At 29.6% G+C, this 20496-nt stretch overlaps 1 protein-coding gene across 1 annotated transcript; it reads right to left on the minus strand.

Moving 5' to 3' along the window:
* Window positions 1-8992: 8992 nt before the first annotated feature.
* On the minus strand, window positions 8993-10944 carry LOC115704484 (GATA transcription factor 9). The gene is made up of 2 exons (XM_030631688.2): window positions 10156-10944; window positions 8993-10025 (listed from the first exon to the last, which is right to left on the minus strand). Exons 1-2 carry the CDS (start codon window positions 10462-10464, stop codon window positions 9315-9317), a joined length of 1020 nt encoding a protein of 339 aa, XP_030487548.1. The 5' UTR covers window positions 10465-10944; the 3' UTR covers window positions 8993-9314.
* Window positions 10945-20496: the final 9552 nt, after the last annotated feature.

A 20496-nucleotide genomic window follows, 5' to 3' on the forward strand; every position in this document is an offset into this window, starting at 1 on the left:
CTCCTTTTAGAATCCAAGATCAGCAAAGAGTCAATCCCACTATTCTCTCCAATAAAATCCTCCTCCACGTGAGCCTTTGACTTCCCACAAGACTTATCCCCAATCCCAGCCGATATCATAGACTCTCTCTCCATTCTCGGTTCATTAACCTGCGACGATACCTGTCTCCCTAAATCAGTGGAGATTTGATACCTCTGCACATTAACGCCATTAATTGCACCATTCAAATTCGCCTGAGAGCTGGCCGGAGTTCCAAGGCCCGATTGTTTCATAGCCACCCCCGATCGTAACCATTGTGCACCCATGGTGTGTTGTCGACGTCGTGGGGCTGCCTTCAATGATAAATCATATTCCTTGACTATCAATTCCGGAGGCGTATCAAAGAGCTTCTCGCAGAAGCGTTCGGAGTGGCCAAGAACACCACAAATGAAGCAAAAGGTTGGGAGGTCCTCATATTTAAAAATCAGTGAACAAGATTGACCACTCTTTTTCTCAAGTTTCATTTTCTTTTTCAGAGGTTTATCAATATTCAACTTCACCCGAACCCGCAAAAAATCCCTCCAAACACCAACAAAGTTATTAGGATCGGATTTGACGAACGTACCTACATGATTCGCCACATTTCTCACAGTAGCCTCAGTCATGAAACCCGACTCCAGATTATGTAGCTGAACCCAGAAATCAAGTCGATTCAGTGGCACCATCCTTGGATTCTCTCCCTGTTTCAGCCTTTCGAAGATTAGCGGAGCGCGGTCAAATGTCCACGGGCTGCCATCGAGAACCCTTTCTATGTCAATCTCATGGTAAAACTGAAATAGGAAATGGTTAGGATTCAACTCCTTCACATACATGCCTCTCCCCGGTTGCCATAGAGATGCGATTTTATGTTGCATTGCCTGAAAATCGACATTCCGTTTCGTAAGAAAACGCCCTACTAGACACCACCGATCGTCTATTCCCGATAAATCCCCTTCATCATCATCAAGCAGGAGCATGTCTTCATCATCATTATCGCCCCTATCATTCACATATCTATCCACCATCTCCATATCTGAAGATCTTCCCGCTGCCATCGATAAAACACCAGAAAAAGCACACCAGAAAACACCAGAAAAAAGCACACCAGAAAACGCCACCCCAATGAACCAGTAGCCAAAGAAACAGTAGCCAATGAAACAGTTGAACGCAAACAGGAAACGACACAAACTCAGACTTCCAAACAATCTCAAACCATGTCACGAGACAAGACTTTTATACCTTATGTGATTATTTCTTAACTATTGGTAGAAGTAGAATTGTTCATACGATGTAGCGGAAAATACCAGCGGGTACATTCATATATTTCTTAATATTAATAGTATATATAATGTATAATATATCCATATAAACTGCGGCTGGGCTATAATGTAAATTTCTTTAATTAAAAATATAGAAACAAAATTGTATGAGATAGTGACTAGATTACTAGTCTTGGTAATACATATTAGAGTGTAAGTAATACATAATTAAATGCCCTTTTAATAATTTACTTAGACTTGCTAAATAAAAGCATCAAGAATCAGGCTAAAGAGAAATTTACTATTTTATCCATTGAAATAGCTACTCGTGTGTGCCTGTGTACGGTCCCTAATAAAAAAGAAAGTTTAGAGTTATATATAAGCAATTTATTTTGAATGTTTCACAGTTTCACAAATTCACACTAGTCCTCAATTTGGTTTTATCATTTGCATTTCTCACCTACTCATCGTTAATTTACTCAATTTTTCCTTTTTTATTCATCAATAAAAAATAAAAAATAAGATAAGCCTCAAATTAATGCTTCTTTTTTTTTTTTTTTTGAAAGGGACACGACTCGATTAGCTAACCACAGATTGAAAAAATAATTACACCCAATATATTGGCTTCATAATCAGCTAGTATCTTTTTTTAATTACAATCTTGCTAGTCTATGAGATTTTATTATTTTTATAATATTGTGCTTGTGTTAAAAATAATCTTAATTAAGTCGATCAGTATATCCTTAATTTTTTTAACAAAACTTAACTCTCCTTTTAAATGAAATTAACACAGTTGAATTCTTAATTACGCAATGATTTCTATAAAATATTGGAGAAGCAGTAATTATTAATTAATTTATAAGAGCCTAATTTTGTCCTTGAAAGATAATTTTTTTTAAAAAAAAAGTTGGCGATAGAAATTTAATTACGAGTCTTTAAAATATTAATTATTTGTTTCAAAAAAAAAATCTTGAGAACTTTTAGAACAATAAAAAATGGTGTGAGTTGTGGCGGAAACTTGTGAAACTGAGGTGATGTTTGCTTTGATGTAATGTAATGGAAATGATAATGGTAATATAATAGAATAAGAATTGTAATGGGAATAGTATTATGATGTTTGGTTTAACATTGTAATGAGCATTGTAATTAAATAAAAAAAAAGACAAATTAAACATGTCTTTTTTTAATTATGTAATCAACATTACACCGATTTTATAATGTAACGGGGGTTACAATATATGATATAATGGTCATTACATTGTAAAGTCATTACAAAACTTTAAAAGTTAAAACAAACAATGTAATGATAATAATGATTCCATTACAATCCTCATTCCATCAAATCAAACATATTCTAAAAGAAATCTTTACTCAAGTTCAAAATTAGGAAGAATTATGTAGTGTACCTATCAAATTGCATAAAAGTAAGTTATGGTAGTGTTGTTTAGGTTAGGCTCACTGCTCCCGTTCTTTGATTGCGTGTTCTCTAAAAATAGTTATAAAAGTGGCTTGGAATTAAGTTTGCTTTGGCCTACTGAGTTTTATTCTTTGCCTCGGCTGGATTAACAGAAAGGAAAAGAGGAGTTTGCTTTCTAATCTGATCTCAACGACACACAACAATGGTAGGGGTGGTTTATAGTATTTGGCTCAACTACTGATGTGTGTGTATTATATATAGATGAAATCGTTATTAACTCTAGACTGTATTAATTGATCGATATAAAAGCAAATATTAAAGATGGATCAATTTTTCATGTAATTAATAGGAAGAAGATTATAACTAAAAGATATATAGCTGCTCTTAACCAAAACTATGTGAGGCAAATGTAATTTAGTTAGGGGCTGTCCTTGGTTTGGTAATTTTGTTGGTTTGATTAATGATTTTTTTTTTGTTTTATGAAAAATTTAAATGTGCACTCTCTAAACTGTTTGCTTTTGAAATTTTTAAAACACAAGATATTATTAGGGTAATTTGTGGCAAAATATCAAAAACTTTCACTTTGCAAGTAATTAACCCCGAAAATTCATTATTTAGCAGTAAAACTTCATAAACTCAAGTTCTATAAGCACTTAGCTACTTCATTTATTTTCAGTTGTTAACTGTCAAGTTAGATATCCATGTGTACATAAGATATTGTGTACACATGGTACTATATTATTGGTCCACGTAAATAAATATTTAAAAATAAATTTAAACATGCACAGCTAGGCCACAATGGCCATCCTCCGGTCGACGATGATTGAAACGGACCACACCAGTGCGCTCACAACCTCTAGAAACCCCTTATCTCGACTCCCTCTCATTGTCACTCTCATCACTCGACTATGCACGGATGGAGCTAACTCTGACCCCATGGGTCCAAACAAATGCCATATAGATGGATTTGTAAAGTTTTGAAGACCCCAGATCCATAACTCTTGAAGGTCCCTCATTGTTCTCTTGCCGTCAAAACGGTCGGATTACTGGAGCTGTGAGTTTTGGGTCTGATCTGGGCACCTCTGGGTCTCAACGAGCCAAACGGATGGCAGTAACAGTTCTCATCATCAAAGGTTTCTAGATCTTGTAGCTTTTTTCTCAATTTTTCTTTTCTTTTAATTTCTGCCTTCCATCTTCGTAGTTAGTTACAAAAATACACAAAAATATTTTTACGATTTTTTTTTATTATATTTACAAAAAATCAAAAATACGGTTTCAAAAATACACAAAAATAGTAAAAAAATTACAAAAATATAGTTTCACAAAATTTTAAACTTTTTTATGATTTTTTTGATTTTATTTACAAAAAATACGGTCTTTTATGTTATACTATTGTTAATTTGTTATTATTTTGATGTTATTTAGATGTTATTTTTCATGTTACTTTTTTGTAGTTTTCTTATTGTTTTCGTGTTGGTTTTATAGAAAATCGTAAAAATATTAAAAAAAAAACTTTAATCGTAAAAATGATTTTTTTTTTTTTTTATAAAAAAAATGGTGTGCCTTATGTAATTATTCATATCAAATAGACTATGGTTAATAAAAGTTGTTGTCTTTCGAAAAAAAAAAAAAAAATTGTTTAAGTAAATTTTGAGAGTAATTTATTTGTGTTTTCAACATTTCCAAAATATTTGATCCTTATATTGTTCAAAACAAAAATTATTCGTATTTTAATAAATAAAAATAATTTTAAGAAAAATAATTTTTTGACCATATTTTTACTTATTAATTAATAAACAAAAAAAAAAATAGTGTTTACATAATTCACCCATCATATTTGACACAATGATACTTTAAAAATGAAAGTCTATAGCTGGATATGTATTATTTGACTAAAAAAAAAAAATTGTAGGTGCATCAAAAATAAAAATTGAAGAAGGACCAAAGTGTAAACAAGAGTGATCATATATAGAGATACTATATTATAAGTAATGATCTCATATGAGCATACACACATATTGGATTAACAACAAATAAGTAATTGGGCCTATGAAAATGATATAGTCATTAGCCCAACTGGATTTTCTGGTTAGCCATGTGCCCATACTTAAATATAAATATACTGTCACAACATATAATTAATTAATTTTGCACTACTTACTTACCTCTACTATTATCTTTTTCCTCTCTTTCTTCGTGCTTAGCTCGAGATATTATTGTTATTATTTTAATATAATGTGATCATCAAAATCAAACTATATATTAACCTTAACAAACAATACATAAAACTTGAATATAAAATAAGCATCATGCAACTTTAATTTATTATTATTTCAATCGATCAGTTTGATTATTACAGATTATTAATTATACTACTGATAATATATAGTTTGCTATCCTACATACAGTGCTGTTTCTATTTTTTTAAAAATAATAATTAATAATAAAACAAATATATGGGAACACCAACCTACATAAAATTTGGGTCAAACTAGCTATATTGTTTTCCTTTTAACTAGGCTAAAATATGATGCAAAAAAGTTACACTGCCCCTAGCTAGCTATACACAGATTTTTTTTGCCCGTTCCCAATCAATCTAGCTTTAATATTTAATTAACTACATTTTGATTATAATTAGTACTGTTAATATATAGCATAAAAAGAAAAAAGAGAGAATCAGGTGGTTGCTTGCAATTTGATATAAGTGGTTATTATATGGTGAAAAGAAGCTTGGCCAATGCCAGATGGAGAATTGACCCACTACTTATATCATGAGAACCCACTGCTTTATATTCAACAAAATGACAATCTTCTTTAGAGCACGTGATGAAGTGAGGCCATTCATGGGAAGTGTGACTTTAATTAAGATTTCCCCATACTAAGTGATATAATTTTAGGGTTATTAATTAGTTATTAAATCCAAGAAAGTAGTCCATAATAAGGGATTAACAACTGTATAGTCCATGTGGTACTACTCTAGTGTGGGGCTCTTTTCTATCATTATCACAAAGAACCTTAATTATAATCAATATCCTATCCTATGCAATTTATTACTCTCTCTCTCACTTCACTGCCCATGGGAGTGGGAGCCTAAATATATGGCTACATCAATGCTATCCTATGCTCCCATCAGCCCTACCAAATCTAAATTAATATATAATTTTTTAATTTATTTATTTTTTTCATCCTCTCTCTTGGAATTTCAAAAAATTGAAAAGAAAAAAAAATAAACGAACGTAGAGTAGAGAGAGATAGAACTTTTGTTTTCTTCTAGCTAGCCATATATATCGAGATATCTTATTGTACATATGTACTTATGCCTTAAACAATGATAAAACTTGATCAGTTATAAAGCTAGCACAACTCGTAGGAGAAATACAGGCTATTATATATATTATATATACGCTGTAATTTATGATTAAAGTCAATAAAAATAAACAGAAACAACATAATTCGGGTTTGCAAACTATATATGTACCCATCAAAGAGATGACCTCCTTGGATTCTTGGTTATAAAAATAAATTATTACATCAACTACATCGTTCAAATCAACAACCACCTCAATTTATCTTTTCCCACACGGAGGGTTTTTACTAAAATAAATATATATTTAGCTAGAAAAAATTGCTAGCTGTGAGATTATTTAGTCATATTGGTCATAATTAGTGACTCTCCAATAAACATTATTAACCACCACACCATGTGCATTAAACGACATATATATATATTGATATGCTACCAATAGCTTCCACGTATTATAATTTCCAAAATCCCTTGTATAAAATATAAACAGCGAGAGATCTTAAAAAGATTTTGATTAACCTAAGCCGATGAAATAATTATTAATATTTCACTTGAGTGGGGTTAATTCATTTCATTACAAACATAAAACATATATCTACACCAAATTAAAAATTAGATCATTGAAGTAGATATATATATATATATATATATATATTTATAGTGATACTATTGGAGGTGCAAGCTAAGGGGACAAGAGCTTTCCATATCATGTTTTTAATATATAAACGTGGAAAGATCCCTAGACAAAGAGCAGAAGAGCCATTCTGCGAATTTTGGATATATATAAGCAATATAAAGCAGATGATCAAGGGCAGGGCATGAACGTCACGTAGAGCATGTGCTTGGTTTCATCATCCACATGCATCTCTTTATTCCTATAAATATATATATTCTACTAATAATACTATATTTTTTTTATATCTATTTATATATACTAAAGAGAGCTAGGTCCTATCTATTTATGTACATACTGTGTACTATAGTGTACGTTTGTATTTTATCATCATGTGCATATGTTACTAAAGTAATTAACCAATAGCCATCCTCTCATGCATATGTATATATATATATACATAATGTAAGAAATTGGACAAGAGATAAGCTTGGCGTTAATGATATATATTTTGTCCAATACTAAATTATACATATTGCTATAAATATATATACAGATGGTCCCTGCAGTTTGATGTCATATATATCGCTAGTAATTTCTTTTTTTAAAAGAAAATGACCTAGGAAAGTATTTTTTTATATATATATTCACGTGAAATAAAGAAAAATTGGGGTTTTATCAGATATTTATCTATTGTGGCTTTATTCCATCATTTAATTACTTTAATTTATTTTTCTCTTGTATAAACTAAAGAATCAACCGCATTTAAATTAGACCACTCCGTTCTGCAAAAAAAAAAAAATAGAGACCACCCAATATATATATATATATTATATATTTATCTCTGAATAAAGAGCAGCTAACATGTTCTTCATAAACAAGGGTTAAAACACTTAATATTCTTATTACAGATGTAAAGTAACTTAAAACTGGATGAGCAGAGAAAAAGGAGTCTAATTATTGCAGTGTTTAACTAGCTAGCTAGTCCCCGTTAACAAAGCAAAAACTCTGATATAGTATAAAGTTCACCATGATTATTACACCCTTAATCAGGTCCTTTAATATAATTAATAATTAAAATTACTAGTTTTTTAATTCAAACTACTGCAGTGGAGTGGAGTTGTGGACCCCAAAGGAAGGGCAAAATGTCCAACATCAGGTGGACAGTTATATCAGTACCCCAATGATCAGTACCTAATGTGAATTAAAAGTTAAAACTAATTTGTTAATATTTAATTACAATCTCCCATTCCCACATGACCTTGCCTCACCATTTTGCAAGCTAAGCACTCACTCATATGTATGTGTCTATCTTTCTATTTATACATATAATAATACATTTGGATAATTTCTTTCTCTTATAATATATCATCACATTTTCCCCTATCTCCAACTATTTTTACAGACTAATTTTTTCATATTAATTGATTTATTTCAAGTAAATAATCGTTCAGTAGCCGACTCATATATTATAAAGTGTGGCTTAAATTCCCATTATTTATGTATTTATAGAATACATCACTGAAATTCATGCACGTTGTGTTAGGTGCTGCCTCCTTCTTAAGTTAATTTCCTTGTTTTCACTAATATCCCCCGGCTAATTGGGTCCTCGGTGTGCATAAAAAGGTTCCCTCGAATTAATCACAGCCATATAATCTACCATTGCCTACGTACCCGGCTATTTTTCTCTTATCTTTCTTGGGTAGAAAAAAAAATATATAACTACAACCACATATATATTTATTTTTTTATTAATTACTGATATAACCCATTTTCCATTTCATCTATTTTCTTCTCATTATTATTATTAAAATATTGATATTGTCCATGATTTATTTTATTTTTATTCTTATTCTTTAATTTTTTCTAATTCTAATAAACAATAATACAGGGTAATGAATTCAAAGCATATTTTCCCGTTCACGTGCAGCAAGTATGGAGTGATCATCATCATCATGTATTTGATGAACAAAAACTAATTAGATAGTCAATGGTGGTTTACTTTCAAACAAAGCAAGACTAGCACTTATTGCCTTACCGAAACAAAAACAAAAAATAATAGAAAAAAGATAACGAACGGATTTGATTGAGATAACAATAAACCATATTCATGTGCAAATGTCAACCACTTGAAGAAGCAAATGCAACTCGGGCACATGCTTCCATGGCCCATTTGGTTTCATAAATGTGGTGCATTTTTACAAGATATGAGTTAAATTACTCCACTGCCCATATATATTTAATTAATTGATCATATTTAAGTTACCCATATTTATAATACACCAATGTGAAAAGGAAGAAAAAAATAACTGTTTTATTAGTTTAACCAAAAAAAAAAAAATCAAAATTTGAAAAAGATCAGCAATATGAGAAGGAAAAAGTTGAAAATTGAAAACTTCTCTTCAAGATAAAATTGATTCTCAATTTGCCATGTTCGGCAAAAGAAGAAGGGGAAAAATTAAAATTACATTACAAATCCTACCCCCAATTTCGCTCTTAGCGCTTCCTTTCTTTCTTTTTTTTTTTTAACTCATAATTCTATCAAATTATACTTAAAAATTAAAGAAACCAAAAAAAAAAAAAAGCAACTACAAATTCATTATTTTTATGTTGTTTTGGGACCAAAATTAGCAAATAAACTAGAGATAAGTCCATGTTAAAATGAATTTAGAGCTCCCACTAAGTTTCCTACACTGGCATGCACTAGATCATATGCCGAAAATCGGGTCCGTTGTGATGATGGATCAAATAATCATCGCCACCGTTGGATACGCCAAAAATAGAACTTTGACTAAGAAAATGCTGATGCTGTGCTCTATGGAAATCCTTTTGCCTTCGGAGCTCCAAAACCTTCCTGTGCGAGTTAGAGTGTTTAGCTGACACGAATGTCGGACTTGCAGCGGGTCGGTATTCGGGTACGAGTCGACCCGACTTGTAACGGACACCGCAAGCATTGCATAGAGTTTTTGGGCCCAAAGGCCCAGTCCGCCATTGCGGCGTCTTCTCAGCGGCACAGTGAAGGCATTTACGCCCAGAAGAATCCGAATTCCCATTCGAGCCGCACGACCCACCAGCCAATTCCTTCTTTTTAGACGGCGTCGTTTTCACGGGTTTGGTTCCGTCGTCGACATTATTATTAGGCGTGACGAGGTGGAGGAGGCGAGTGGTCCAGTCGCCGGGTGCAGCGCGTGAACGCTTGCTTCTGGCTTTGCCAGGCAGAGGAGTTTCTTGCTGGAAAAACGATGCGTTTCGGCTCGTTTCTGAGGAGGACGACGTTTCTGATGTCGGCGGCTTGGTGTTGTTAACTGTGGCTGAGCTTGTTGAAAGGAATTGGAGGGTGTCTAGTTCTTTTTCAGCTGAGAAAGAGTCCTCCACGAAATTCGAAAGCCATTCCAGCTCCGCCAAGTCCTCATACTGCGCAATTTGTTTTAACAAAAAATAAGTCAATTTCGAATAATTAAAATAATTCCAACGTAAATTTATTCATTTTCGAATAATTAAAACAATAATATTAATGTTTTGGGAGCTTTAAAATAATTATTACCGGAACGCAGAGGTCACCGGAGAATTGAGAGTCGCCGAAGCTACGGTTTCCCGGGAATTGATGTTCACCGCCAGAAATGGAGGAATTGCAGCTGTCGACTGCGGTGACAGTCGAGGATTCTGTGGAGTTATTACAGGCGACATTATCGAAGAAACCATCAGTAACCATAGGTTCTTCGTGAGAAAAGTCAAGAAGGTCATCAATGGTGAAATGTTCGCTGGATTTCTGTTCAGACAGCCTCTTCTCATTCGAAAAGTCTACAGCTCCGGCACCAAAGTATCCGCCGACTAAGTACTCCGGCACTTCCATTTGACGATAGTAATGTAAAATTGTTTTATGAAAATGTAGACGTTTTAGGGATTGAAGAGAGGGAGAGAAGGGAATGTGTCTGGGAGAGAAGAGTGGGAATGGGTTGGGGTTTTGAGGAGTGAAGGGAGGGACTAAAATGAAATTTTCTAAAAAATTCAGAGCATCTTTTTACATGCAGAGAGTGATGATTTTAATAATGAGGAAGTGACTTGCAAGTCCTGTAAACTTATAATATTTTAAAACTACTTTTTTTTTCCTTTTTCTTTTTCTTTTTTTGGTATAAGTAAAGAATTAATTTTTAATTATATAAATTTAACGTAAAACTTAACTCAATTTAACCTTTTTATTTTATTATTATTAGTATTATGTTTGAAAGCTAGTTTGTTTAATTGAGCCGTTAAGTTGACAATATTACCCCTTTGAATCCACCTCCATGGTTCAACCCAACCCGGCCTCGTAAACTAAATAAAAAAAAACGTTTATTAAATGTTCTTATATTGTTTACTAAAATTAAGTTTGCTAAAATCGAAAAAAGGGGTTAATTTCAATTGTTTACTAAAAATATATGTTTTTGTTAATTTTTCACCGACTTAATTTCTGTATACAATTATTACTAACAAATCCTAACAAATAACGATTAACAAAATAAAAATATATTCGAAAGAGAGAGACTAAGCAACAAGTAGCTTTTAGACTGTAAAGCGTTATATAATAAAGATGCAAAAAAAATCAAAGTGGGTGGAGAGAAAAAGGAATTGAAACTAGATTTGAACAAGAATGCAACTAGTCTTTTTATTGTTGGTTCTTTCGAAAAAAATTAATGTGTTATCTACAAAATAAAATAGAACAAAAGATATATTATAATGTAGTGTAGTAACGAGTTTCAACTCAACTCACTGAGTTGTGGACCAACACCCAGTCACGTAAAATATCAAGGGTACAAAACAGAAGGCTGTACAAAAATAAAGGACTGTATCTTATCACTCTAACATTGTGTACTTTCATTTCCTCAATAAGGCACTCAATTTGATGTAATTACCCAATTGAGGGGGCAAAACAGTCAAAACAACGAAATTACATAACATCGTGTAATTATTAATTTAATCATTAATTAATCGAATATTAAGTAGGAGATAATTAAAAAAAGTGATTTACAAATTAAAAACTGCCTATAGAATCGATCTCTTGTGACTCCTCCAATAGTGTCCAAGTTTACAGCCGGATTCCTCTGCTCCTAATAATTTTTTTGCTCTTGGGAATTGTGCTCCTTTCATTTTTTCTTCTTAATTTATGTTTTTTCTCTGAATTTTATCTTTATTTTATTTATTGGTTTTTTAAACATATGATTAGTTGTAGTTTCTAGTTTCTACCCCCTATTTCCCTATCATAACAATAACCTCTTATTATAATCTCAACCCACGTTTAAGCACGATGGTTACAGCTCAACGAAGAGAAAGTGACGGTCAAGATCTCATCCACGTGGCGGATAGAAAAATTCACTATTAATATTACCTCCCACGTCGATTTATTTATGTTTCCGACCTATTCCAAAGGCCCAATGGGTTCAATGTAATGTAAGATAATGTTATATAAAACAATTATAATTTCCATTAAAAAATTACGTTTATTAAATAAAATTAATAAAAGAAATGTTTTTGTGGAGAAATAAAATTTAGCAAAACTTGTCCAAGTGAGAAATATAAATATATTTCTTTATTATATAAAATAATATATAGTTATTTATATTGGCCGACAGAGTAAAGTAATATTAATAAGTATTTATTTGAAATTATAACTTCATCCTAGTTATTGTAAGGACACTAATCCCAAAACATGGTAATTTGGATAAGGAAGGGTTGAATTTATTACTATCAAATTTCGTCAACCATATTAATTGTCCCCAATTCATATATTTTAGTTTTGAATAAAGTTTTCATGGTTTGTAAAACCCGAAGTAAATTCCTTGTTTGTTAAATCAGTATAATGTTTGTAATCTCTAAAATAATTTTTGTACTTTATGGTTATTTCCATATTAAGGGATGGTGCGGGTCCTATGAGCACGTGAGAAGATGGAGGTGGTGTCAGCCAACATGTGAGGGGCCAGCCAATGGCTATAGTTGGCTGGTCAAGTCCACGTGGCTGGAATCTAATTTAGGACCTTTTATTTCCTTCACTTTCCTTTGGTGCTTCCCACACGTGCATTACGCTTACTAACATGGTAGCACGTGTGTGTCGCACACCTCTCACGTGCCTATCACCTAAATGCTTGTATAACCATTTTTATTTTTCTTCTTTTTCTTTTTAGAATGGGTTAGTGGAAGAACTTGCTGCATGCATGCATGGTGGTCTTGTTCAAAGATTGGCTAATTTCAATTATTGATATATGGATAACTACTCGTATATCTTTATATATTAAAAGTGCCTATCTAACGGCAATTCTTGGTTTAACAGAATATTCTTAAAAATAAAAAGAATATTCTGTTAAATTTAACGATTAGGTTTGATCTCCCGTTAACAAATAAACTCAATAATTAAATCCAAAAAATTAAACAATCTTTTAAATATTAATAATCTTTTTTTAAATGAAAAAAATCATTTTACCCACATATCTCTCTAACAAACCTATTTTGGGAGAATATTAATATTTTTTTATTTATTTTTTAAAAAAGAAAAATCTTTATATATTAAAGTTAATATTACGTTATCTAATATTTTCTCCTGATAAGATGTAGCTATAAATACCACTTCTATCTTTGTGTGATCACAGATATACCACTTCGTCAATTGACCCACTTTTTAGCTTTATAAATGGAGATGTTCATATAATATTAACACTTTACAGAATATTTATAAATATAAACTTACATTACAATGCTATGTTAAAAAAAGAACTAAATAGAATAATCTACTACTCCAATAATAAATTTATTTACAATTTTATAATTACACTAATGTTATTTTTAATACATTATTAAATAATATTTCAAATATAAATATTTAATTTTTTCAAACAAAAAATTTGTAATCTTTAAAAATAAAATACATTCAAAATCTTAAAAATACCAAAATCTTAAATAAAACTAAGAATACGCTAAGACGTACATTCACCTAAAATATATATATATATATATATATTTATATGAACACGCACACACATTACCATAATAAGATGATTCCACTATATATAAAAGCAATTTTCCCTTAATTTCTTTTTTTTCAAAAAAAAAAAATGATACCAATTTTTCAAAGCTTGCCAATCTGTCTTAGGAATAATAATAATATCGCTTCAATGGTCTCTATTATTGCACCAAAAAAAATTAATATATTCCCATTGAATTCAGGTAGTTTGTAATATTATGGACCATTTAGATATGTTACATATCATGACTTATTGTTTACTAGCCACGCGATTAATCATCCACGTAACATCTCATATAAATATCAAAACCCTCAATGGCTCAATATTCTCTCTAAAAAGAAAAAAAACATCAATTTTCTGTTTTTTTTTAATGCTCCTGAGCTTTAGCTAAAAATATATACCAAATGTAAATCAATAATTAATACTAAAATTATTCCCCGGATCGATTTCTATAATTATGAAAGTGATGAAATAAATTAAAAAGCTTTTTAGAAAATATCCGTCACTTTGAATAGGTAATAATTTGATTTCCATTCAAAAGAAAATGAAGTAATAATTTACTTTTAACTATATATATTTTTCAAGAAATTTAAAGTCAAACCATAACGTGTAAAAATAATGAGTGTAAAAATAATGAGTGAATACGGACAGTACGTGTAGATGATATTGACTAATAACAACAATATCTCCATTTTTCCCGAATTGAATAGTGAATACATGGTCCGTATTCCGTAGTCCGTACCCTTTCGCCAGATAAATATGGTTTTAGTCCCACTTTTTAATGCAAGCATGTCTTATGTTTTACTAAATTACTAAAAGTCCTTTGAAAATAATTTATTTTGTTTTTTTTTTTGGAAAAATATATAGAAAAAAAAAAGGGGGTTTTCCAATATTATACCTAAAATTGATTTTATTTATAAAAATACCTTTAAGAAAATTATTTGCACAAATACCGTTGTGCCACGTCAGCTTATATACCAAAATTCAAAACAATTACCGAAAATAGAAAAAACTGGAAAAATCTTGTTTCCAAAAATTTTCGCTTTTTGGGAGTTTTGAAAAAAGCAACCATTTAGTTGCTTTTGATTTGAATGAGATATCAATTGGTTACTTTTTCATTAAAAAATTTATTTCAAAATTGTATACATATATAAATAATAAAATAATCATTTTAATATGTGAGAAACATAAAATGACGATTAATATTAAGAGAAACTTTTTTGTTTCTTTTTTATATTTTTAGACTATGTTATGTTATTTTATTGTTTAAGATACTTTAATGTAACTCATATGATGTTGTAGATATTATTTAATTTTTTTATAAACTTATTAAAATATTTTTATAAAAATAAATTTATTTTTATATAATCTACAAATATAAAAATAAAAAAAAAATATTTTTTAGTAACTTATTTAATTTATAAAAGAAAAAAAGGAAGAGAAATTATTTTTTTAATATCAACAATATAATGTACTAAATGTTGTAAAATTGAGAAGCTTCAGCAAAAAAATAAAAGTTGAAAAAGAAAAAAAAATGATGATGTGAGTGCGTGTGAATGGAGAAAAAGACAAAAAAGAATATATTAATGATGTGCAGTGCGTGAAATGAGAAAGAGAGAGAGAGAGAAAACACAAAACATTAATGAACAATAGTTTCGGTATGTCCATTCCGGTATTAACATTAATAAAAAAACTGACAAGAAATTCTTAAATAATTTGAAAGGAACGTGTTAATATGCAATTATTTCAAAAAAAAATGATGCAATTTAGCATAATTTCACGATTTTTATTTGTGATATGTAAAAACATTGTTATATTTCACTTTAAATAAACGCTTAACAGCGTCTTATTTAGTTCATATTCATAATACAGTAGAACCTCTATTTAAGAATACTCTATTCAAGAATAATCTCTAATTTGTTATAAAAAAATCAAGTCCCAATGTGGGCTAGTTATAAATAAGAATAACCTCTAAATTGTAATTAGTTATATATTTTTTAAGTCCCGTATTACCAAAGTATACCTCTATATAAGAATAATTACATCTTAATAAAATATATATATGTATTTTGTAAATTTATTTATGTAAAATTAATAATTTTATTTTAAATTATAATACATGTATGAATATTATATTTACTCTAAAATATTTCTATTATTGTATAGTATTAATGATTATTTATTGTTATTATTGTTACGTTGATATTTTTTGGTTTTTTAATTTTTTTTTCTAGTATAACTCTATTTAGTTATAACCTCTCAATTAGAATATAATTTACTTGGTCCCAAATGTATTATTGGATAGAGGTTCTACTGTAATATGAAAGTGCAGCAGTTTGTGTATATAAGAGGCTCTTAGTGATCTTATTCAAAAATTTATAATATTGTAGATTTTGTACTAATATGTAATTTTTAAGCTATTTTTTCTATTCTCCAACTTATTTTACTAAACATAATACTAAATTATGTAACTTTTTACAAAAATGACGTTTTTTTAAAATGAAAACAAAATGACGTGACACGTCATTGTCTTCTCCACTATAATCTTCAACCAGAGAAACGGCTGAACCTAAAAAAACTGGAATCACGCGCATGATTCCTAACCTACAAACGAATTATATATAATCCTCAATCTTCATTTTAAACCTCATTCGAAACCAAGAACATACCTAGAAAAATATCGCACAGTCGCAAATCTCCACCACCAAAATATTGCACAGTCGCAGAAACCTCCATTGATGAAACCTTCTTAGCTTCAACCTTCAGCGAATTACCATAAAAACGTCAACTATATATACGTAAACTTAACATAACAAAAATAACGTTATTTTTGAAAATAATTATCAAAATAAGTGGCCCATGAAAATTTCCCTAATAAATTTGACTAGTGTAAACCTTAGACCAAGGTTAAGCCCATTATGAACCAAATAGATCTTTGGAAGACCAATCATTGTAGGCCCATGTAATAATATTAGTTTTGGATCCTTTTCTAAAGATCCAAACAAAGTATGGTCGTCACCGACAATTTTCATTGAAACAGTGAAGAAGTTGGATTTCATTCTAAACAGCCCAATCTTCACTCCCATAATGTAAGGGAAAATATCATATAATATGGAGATTATTTCATAAATACACAAAAACAATTTAAAAAAACTATAAAAATGCGGTTATATAAAATTTTAAATTTTTTTTTTTATGATTTTTAAGATTTTATATACTAAAAATACGGTCTCTGGATTTTTTTATACTATTTTTATATTATATTTTTGTTATTTTGTTGTTAGTTTTTTATTATTTTTATATTTGTTTTAATATTGTTTGGACATTGTTTTCCTATTATTTTCATGTGGTTTTTTATTATTTTGTATTATTTTAATAAAATTCTGTACAAATGTATGAAAAAATATTTGAACGTAGTCTAAAAAATTTACCAAAAATAGTACTTTGTAGAAATTTTCCTAACTTAAAGTTACACATTCTAGTGTTCAAAAAAAAAAAAAAAAGTTACACATTCTATGAATTTTTATACAATGTGGTTAAATATATGGCCTTTTTTTGAAAAAAAAAAATATATTTTATGGAAAATTTTCAAAAATATGAGGAAAATAGTATAAAATAACTGGTTACCCTTAATATTTCTTTTCCATATTTTTTTAAATTTTCCCATATAAGAATTTTTTAGAAAGGAAAAAAAAATTACACTTTGTAAACTTGTTCATTTATCTCATAAAAATAAAAATTCTCCTATATAAAAACTAAAATAATTATAAAGTGGGAATTTTTTTTATAAATTTAGAATGCGTTTGGTAATATTATTTTAATCATTTCTTGATTTTTTTAATCATTGTTCTTAGTTGGCGAATTTGGCATAGATACGACACCATTGTTCATGATGACAAGCTTCTATTTGATAATATGGTTAGTTTTTGGGCTCTCAACTATCTTTGGAGGTATCAAAATGCTCAAGTTAGTGGGTCAGTCTTTCTCTAGTTTGGGAGTGAGCACTACGCCTACACCCAACTGTGATCTAACTTTGGGTGATGTCAATTTCTTTGTGAACGTTGAGTTTCGTGATAAACATTTGAAGATGGGAGTGGGGGTTGCAGCGTCGAATCTCAATGGACATGTATTCTTCTCTAACACTTTTCCTATAATTGGTACCTTTGAGCCTCACATTGTGAAGGTCGTGGTCTTGTTTCGTGAACTCTCTACTTGCCTTCAGTTGGGGTCAAGACTGTTACAGCTTTCTTTGATTGTTTTCGCCTTGTTCTTGTCACAAATGGTGAAGATATTTGTTATAATGAGTTGGGTATTTTGCTTAGTGATATTTTTCAAGTCTGGAAATTCTTTTATAGTATATTCTTATCTCATTGTAAAAAGTCCAAGTATATTACCGTTCATTCTTTAGCAAAGCGGGTTCTTATTATAGATGAGTCATGTCTTTAGTGGTCGGGTCTTCTTATGAATTTAAATGTCTCATTGTGTTGAGAATCATGGGGTTCCATCTCAAAACCAATTGGCTATGAGTGGAGTAGCCCATGTTCTTCATATATGGCTCAATACTTTTACATTTAATCCATGTGGGACAATGTTCTCCAATATCCCCCCTCAAGATGGTGGCTATTTTTGCTCACCAATCTTGAATCACCTTATCACAGGCCCTGCCATTTGCTCGCTTTATTTTTGTTCGGATCTCAGGCGTCTTTGCACCATCTGGATCTCGCGCGGCTGGCTAACCATCTGGATAGGTGTGGATCGAAAGCCCGCTAAGGATATGGCTCTGATACCATGTTGAGAATCATGGGGTTCCATCTCAAAACCAATTGGCTATGAGTGGAGTAGCCCATGTTCTTCATATATGGCTCAATACTTTTACATTTAATCCATGTGGGACAATGTTCTCCAATACATTGTAACAAGTCTAAGTATTTTACAACTCATTCTCTAGCAAAATGAACTCTTGTTATAGATAGTCACATATTTAGTGGTTGAATCTCTTTGTAAATTTAATTGTTTAATCTTTTGAACTCTTTTTATACTTTAAGAATTTTTTCGAACTTTGTGCATTTTAATAGAATATATTCATTTCTTAATATATATATATTTATATATATATATATATATATATATATACCAAGATATATAGTAGTTAGTTAGTGTTAGTTTAATCCTGTAGTTGTCATTTGTAACTAAGTTATACTTATGGCAACTAACTATACTTATGTATATCTTGTACAAAAATGCTAAGTAATTCAATTAAGAGAAGTAAATTCATTATCAAATCTTTTATTCAAGAGATTCTGCATCTAGTGTTAAAAATCACCACAATTTTTATTTAGAGGAAGAATAAAAGTAACAATACAGTCAAGCTGTGGGAAACTATCACAAGAGTTTCTCTTAATCTTTTTCTATTACTCTATTAGCTAGTCGGTTGGCCCAAGTTTGGAAACCGAAAAATTAAATTAGGTTTTTTTGTTAAAAAAGAATTATCAATTAATATTTTATAATTTAGTTTTTAAGAAAAAAAAATACTTTATCAATTTTAAAATAAGTAAGAATTTTAAAATTATGTGAATTGAGACCATAAGATTTTATTTTTTTTAAAGTACATATTTACTCTTATATATATTTATTACGTATACTATAGATTTTCAAAAAAAAATATTTATTTATATATATATATAAATGGATGATAAAAAAATATAATTTTTTAATATAGGAAGTTTTGTGCAATAGCTAGAATAACATATGCTTAGCTCGGTCCTAACTAGAGCACTCTTAATAGATTATCAACTTTATATAATATATTACCAAAATCTCTGTTTTTTTATTTTACATTAAACTTTTACATTCCATAATATATGAGTTTCTCTATCTTTTCTCTATATTATCAAAAAATAATTTAAAATTATATAAATAAATAAGTGAAAATAATTTTTTTCCTTTTTTCGTTTTCCCTCTCCTTTTCTTTCTTTTATAATTGTCTCCTTGTAACCTTATGATTAACAGTAAAAATACACATTTCTTGATCTCAAAGTTTACAATAAATTAAATTTATATTAATACTTTTGTGAAATTAATGAGATATAATTTTATTTTAAAAATATTTGATTTAGATTTAATTTATTGTTATTTGTAGGAGTTAAAAATTATTGTGACACTTTGAAAAAGAAAAAAAAAAGTAAATAAATAAATAAATGTGGTGAACAACATTAGAGATTGGTATTTTTAGAAGAGCAGCCCAAGAGAGCCAAGACCCAAGCTGTTGTGGTATTTTGAATACGCAAGTATACGTATCGTAAACAAGTAATAGACTCACAAAGACTGAGGTCGATCCTATAAAGATTGTAGTTAAGTACTTTAAAATTAAATTTTTACTTCTATTTGGCTATATCAAATCTAAGAGAAAATTAAATCTAAAAAATAATAAAAACAATAAAAACATGAAGCAAGTAAATTAATAGGTAAATTAACGATAATTAAAAGTTAGAGTTTTCGATTTCAATTGTATTCATTGATTGTGGTTTAACATGATTTAATTCCTATTACCAAATTCTATGCAATAGCAGATTTACTCAAGTAATTTATAGTCTTCTCAGATATATAAATCTCAATTACATACAAATTTTCTACTTTCGTAATAAATTAAACATGTAAAAGGTATTAAACACAGAACCCCTATAAGCTATCAAAACTATATAGATACTCTCATCCTATATCAAAATTTGTTTCTATTTTACTATAGCATAATTGATACTCACTTCTCAAAATTTGCATTAAAATCATAAATATTTAATTGGTGATCAGACAATTAAAAATAATTAAGTACGAATGAAATAGAATACATAGAATTTAGGAGAAAATTAAATCACATTAAAACTATAAATCAATGT

Source organism: Cannabis sativa, chromosome 1 (assembly GCF_029168945.1).
Source record: "Cannabis sativa cultivar Pink pepper isolate KNU-18-1 chromosome 1, ASM2916894v1, whole genome shotgun sequence".
Taxonomy (NCBI): domain Eukaryota; kingdom Viridiplantae; phylum Streptophyta; class Magnoliopsida; order Rosales; family Cannabaceae; genus Cannabis; species Cannabis sativa.

Excerpts from the sequence above, each read along its gene's own strand:
- LOC115704484 (XM_030631688.2), bottom strand. The coding sequence starts at position 10,464 with ATGGAAGTGCCGGAGTACTTAGTCGGCGGATACTTTGGTGCCGGAGCT. Across the intron at positions 10,026-10,155 it reads CCGGTGACCTCTGCGTTCCG|TATGAGGACTTGGCGGAGCT; the intron begins GTAATAATTATT and ends CAAATTGCGCAG.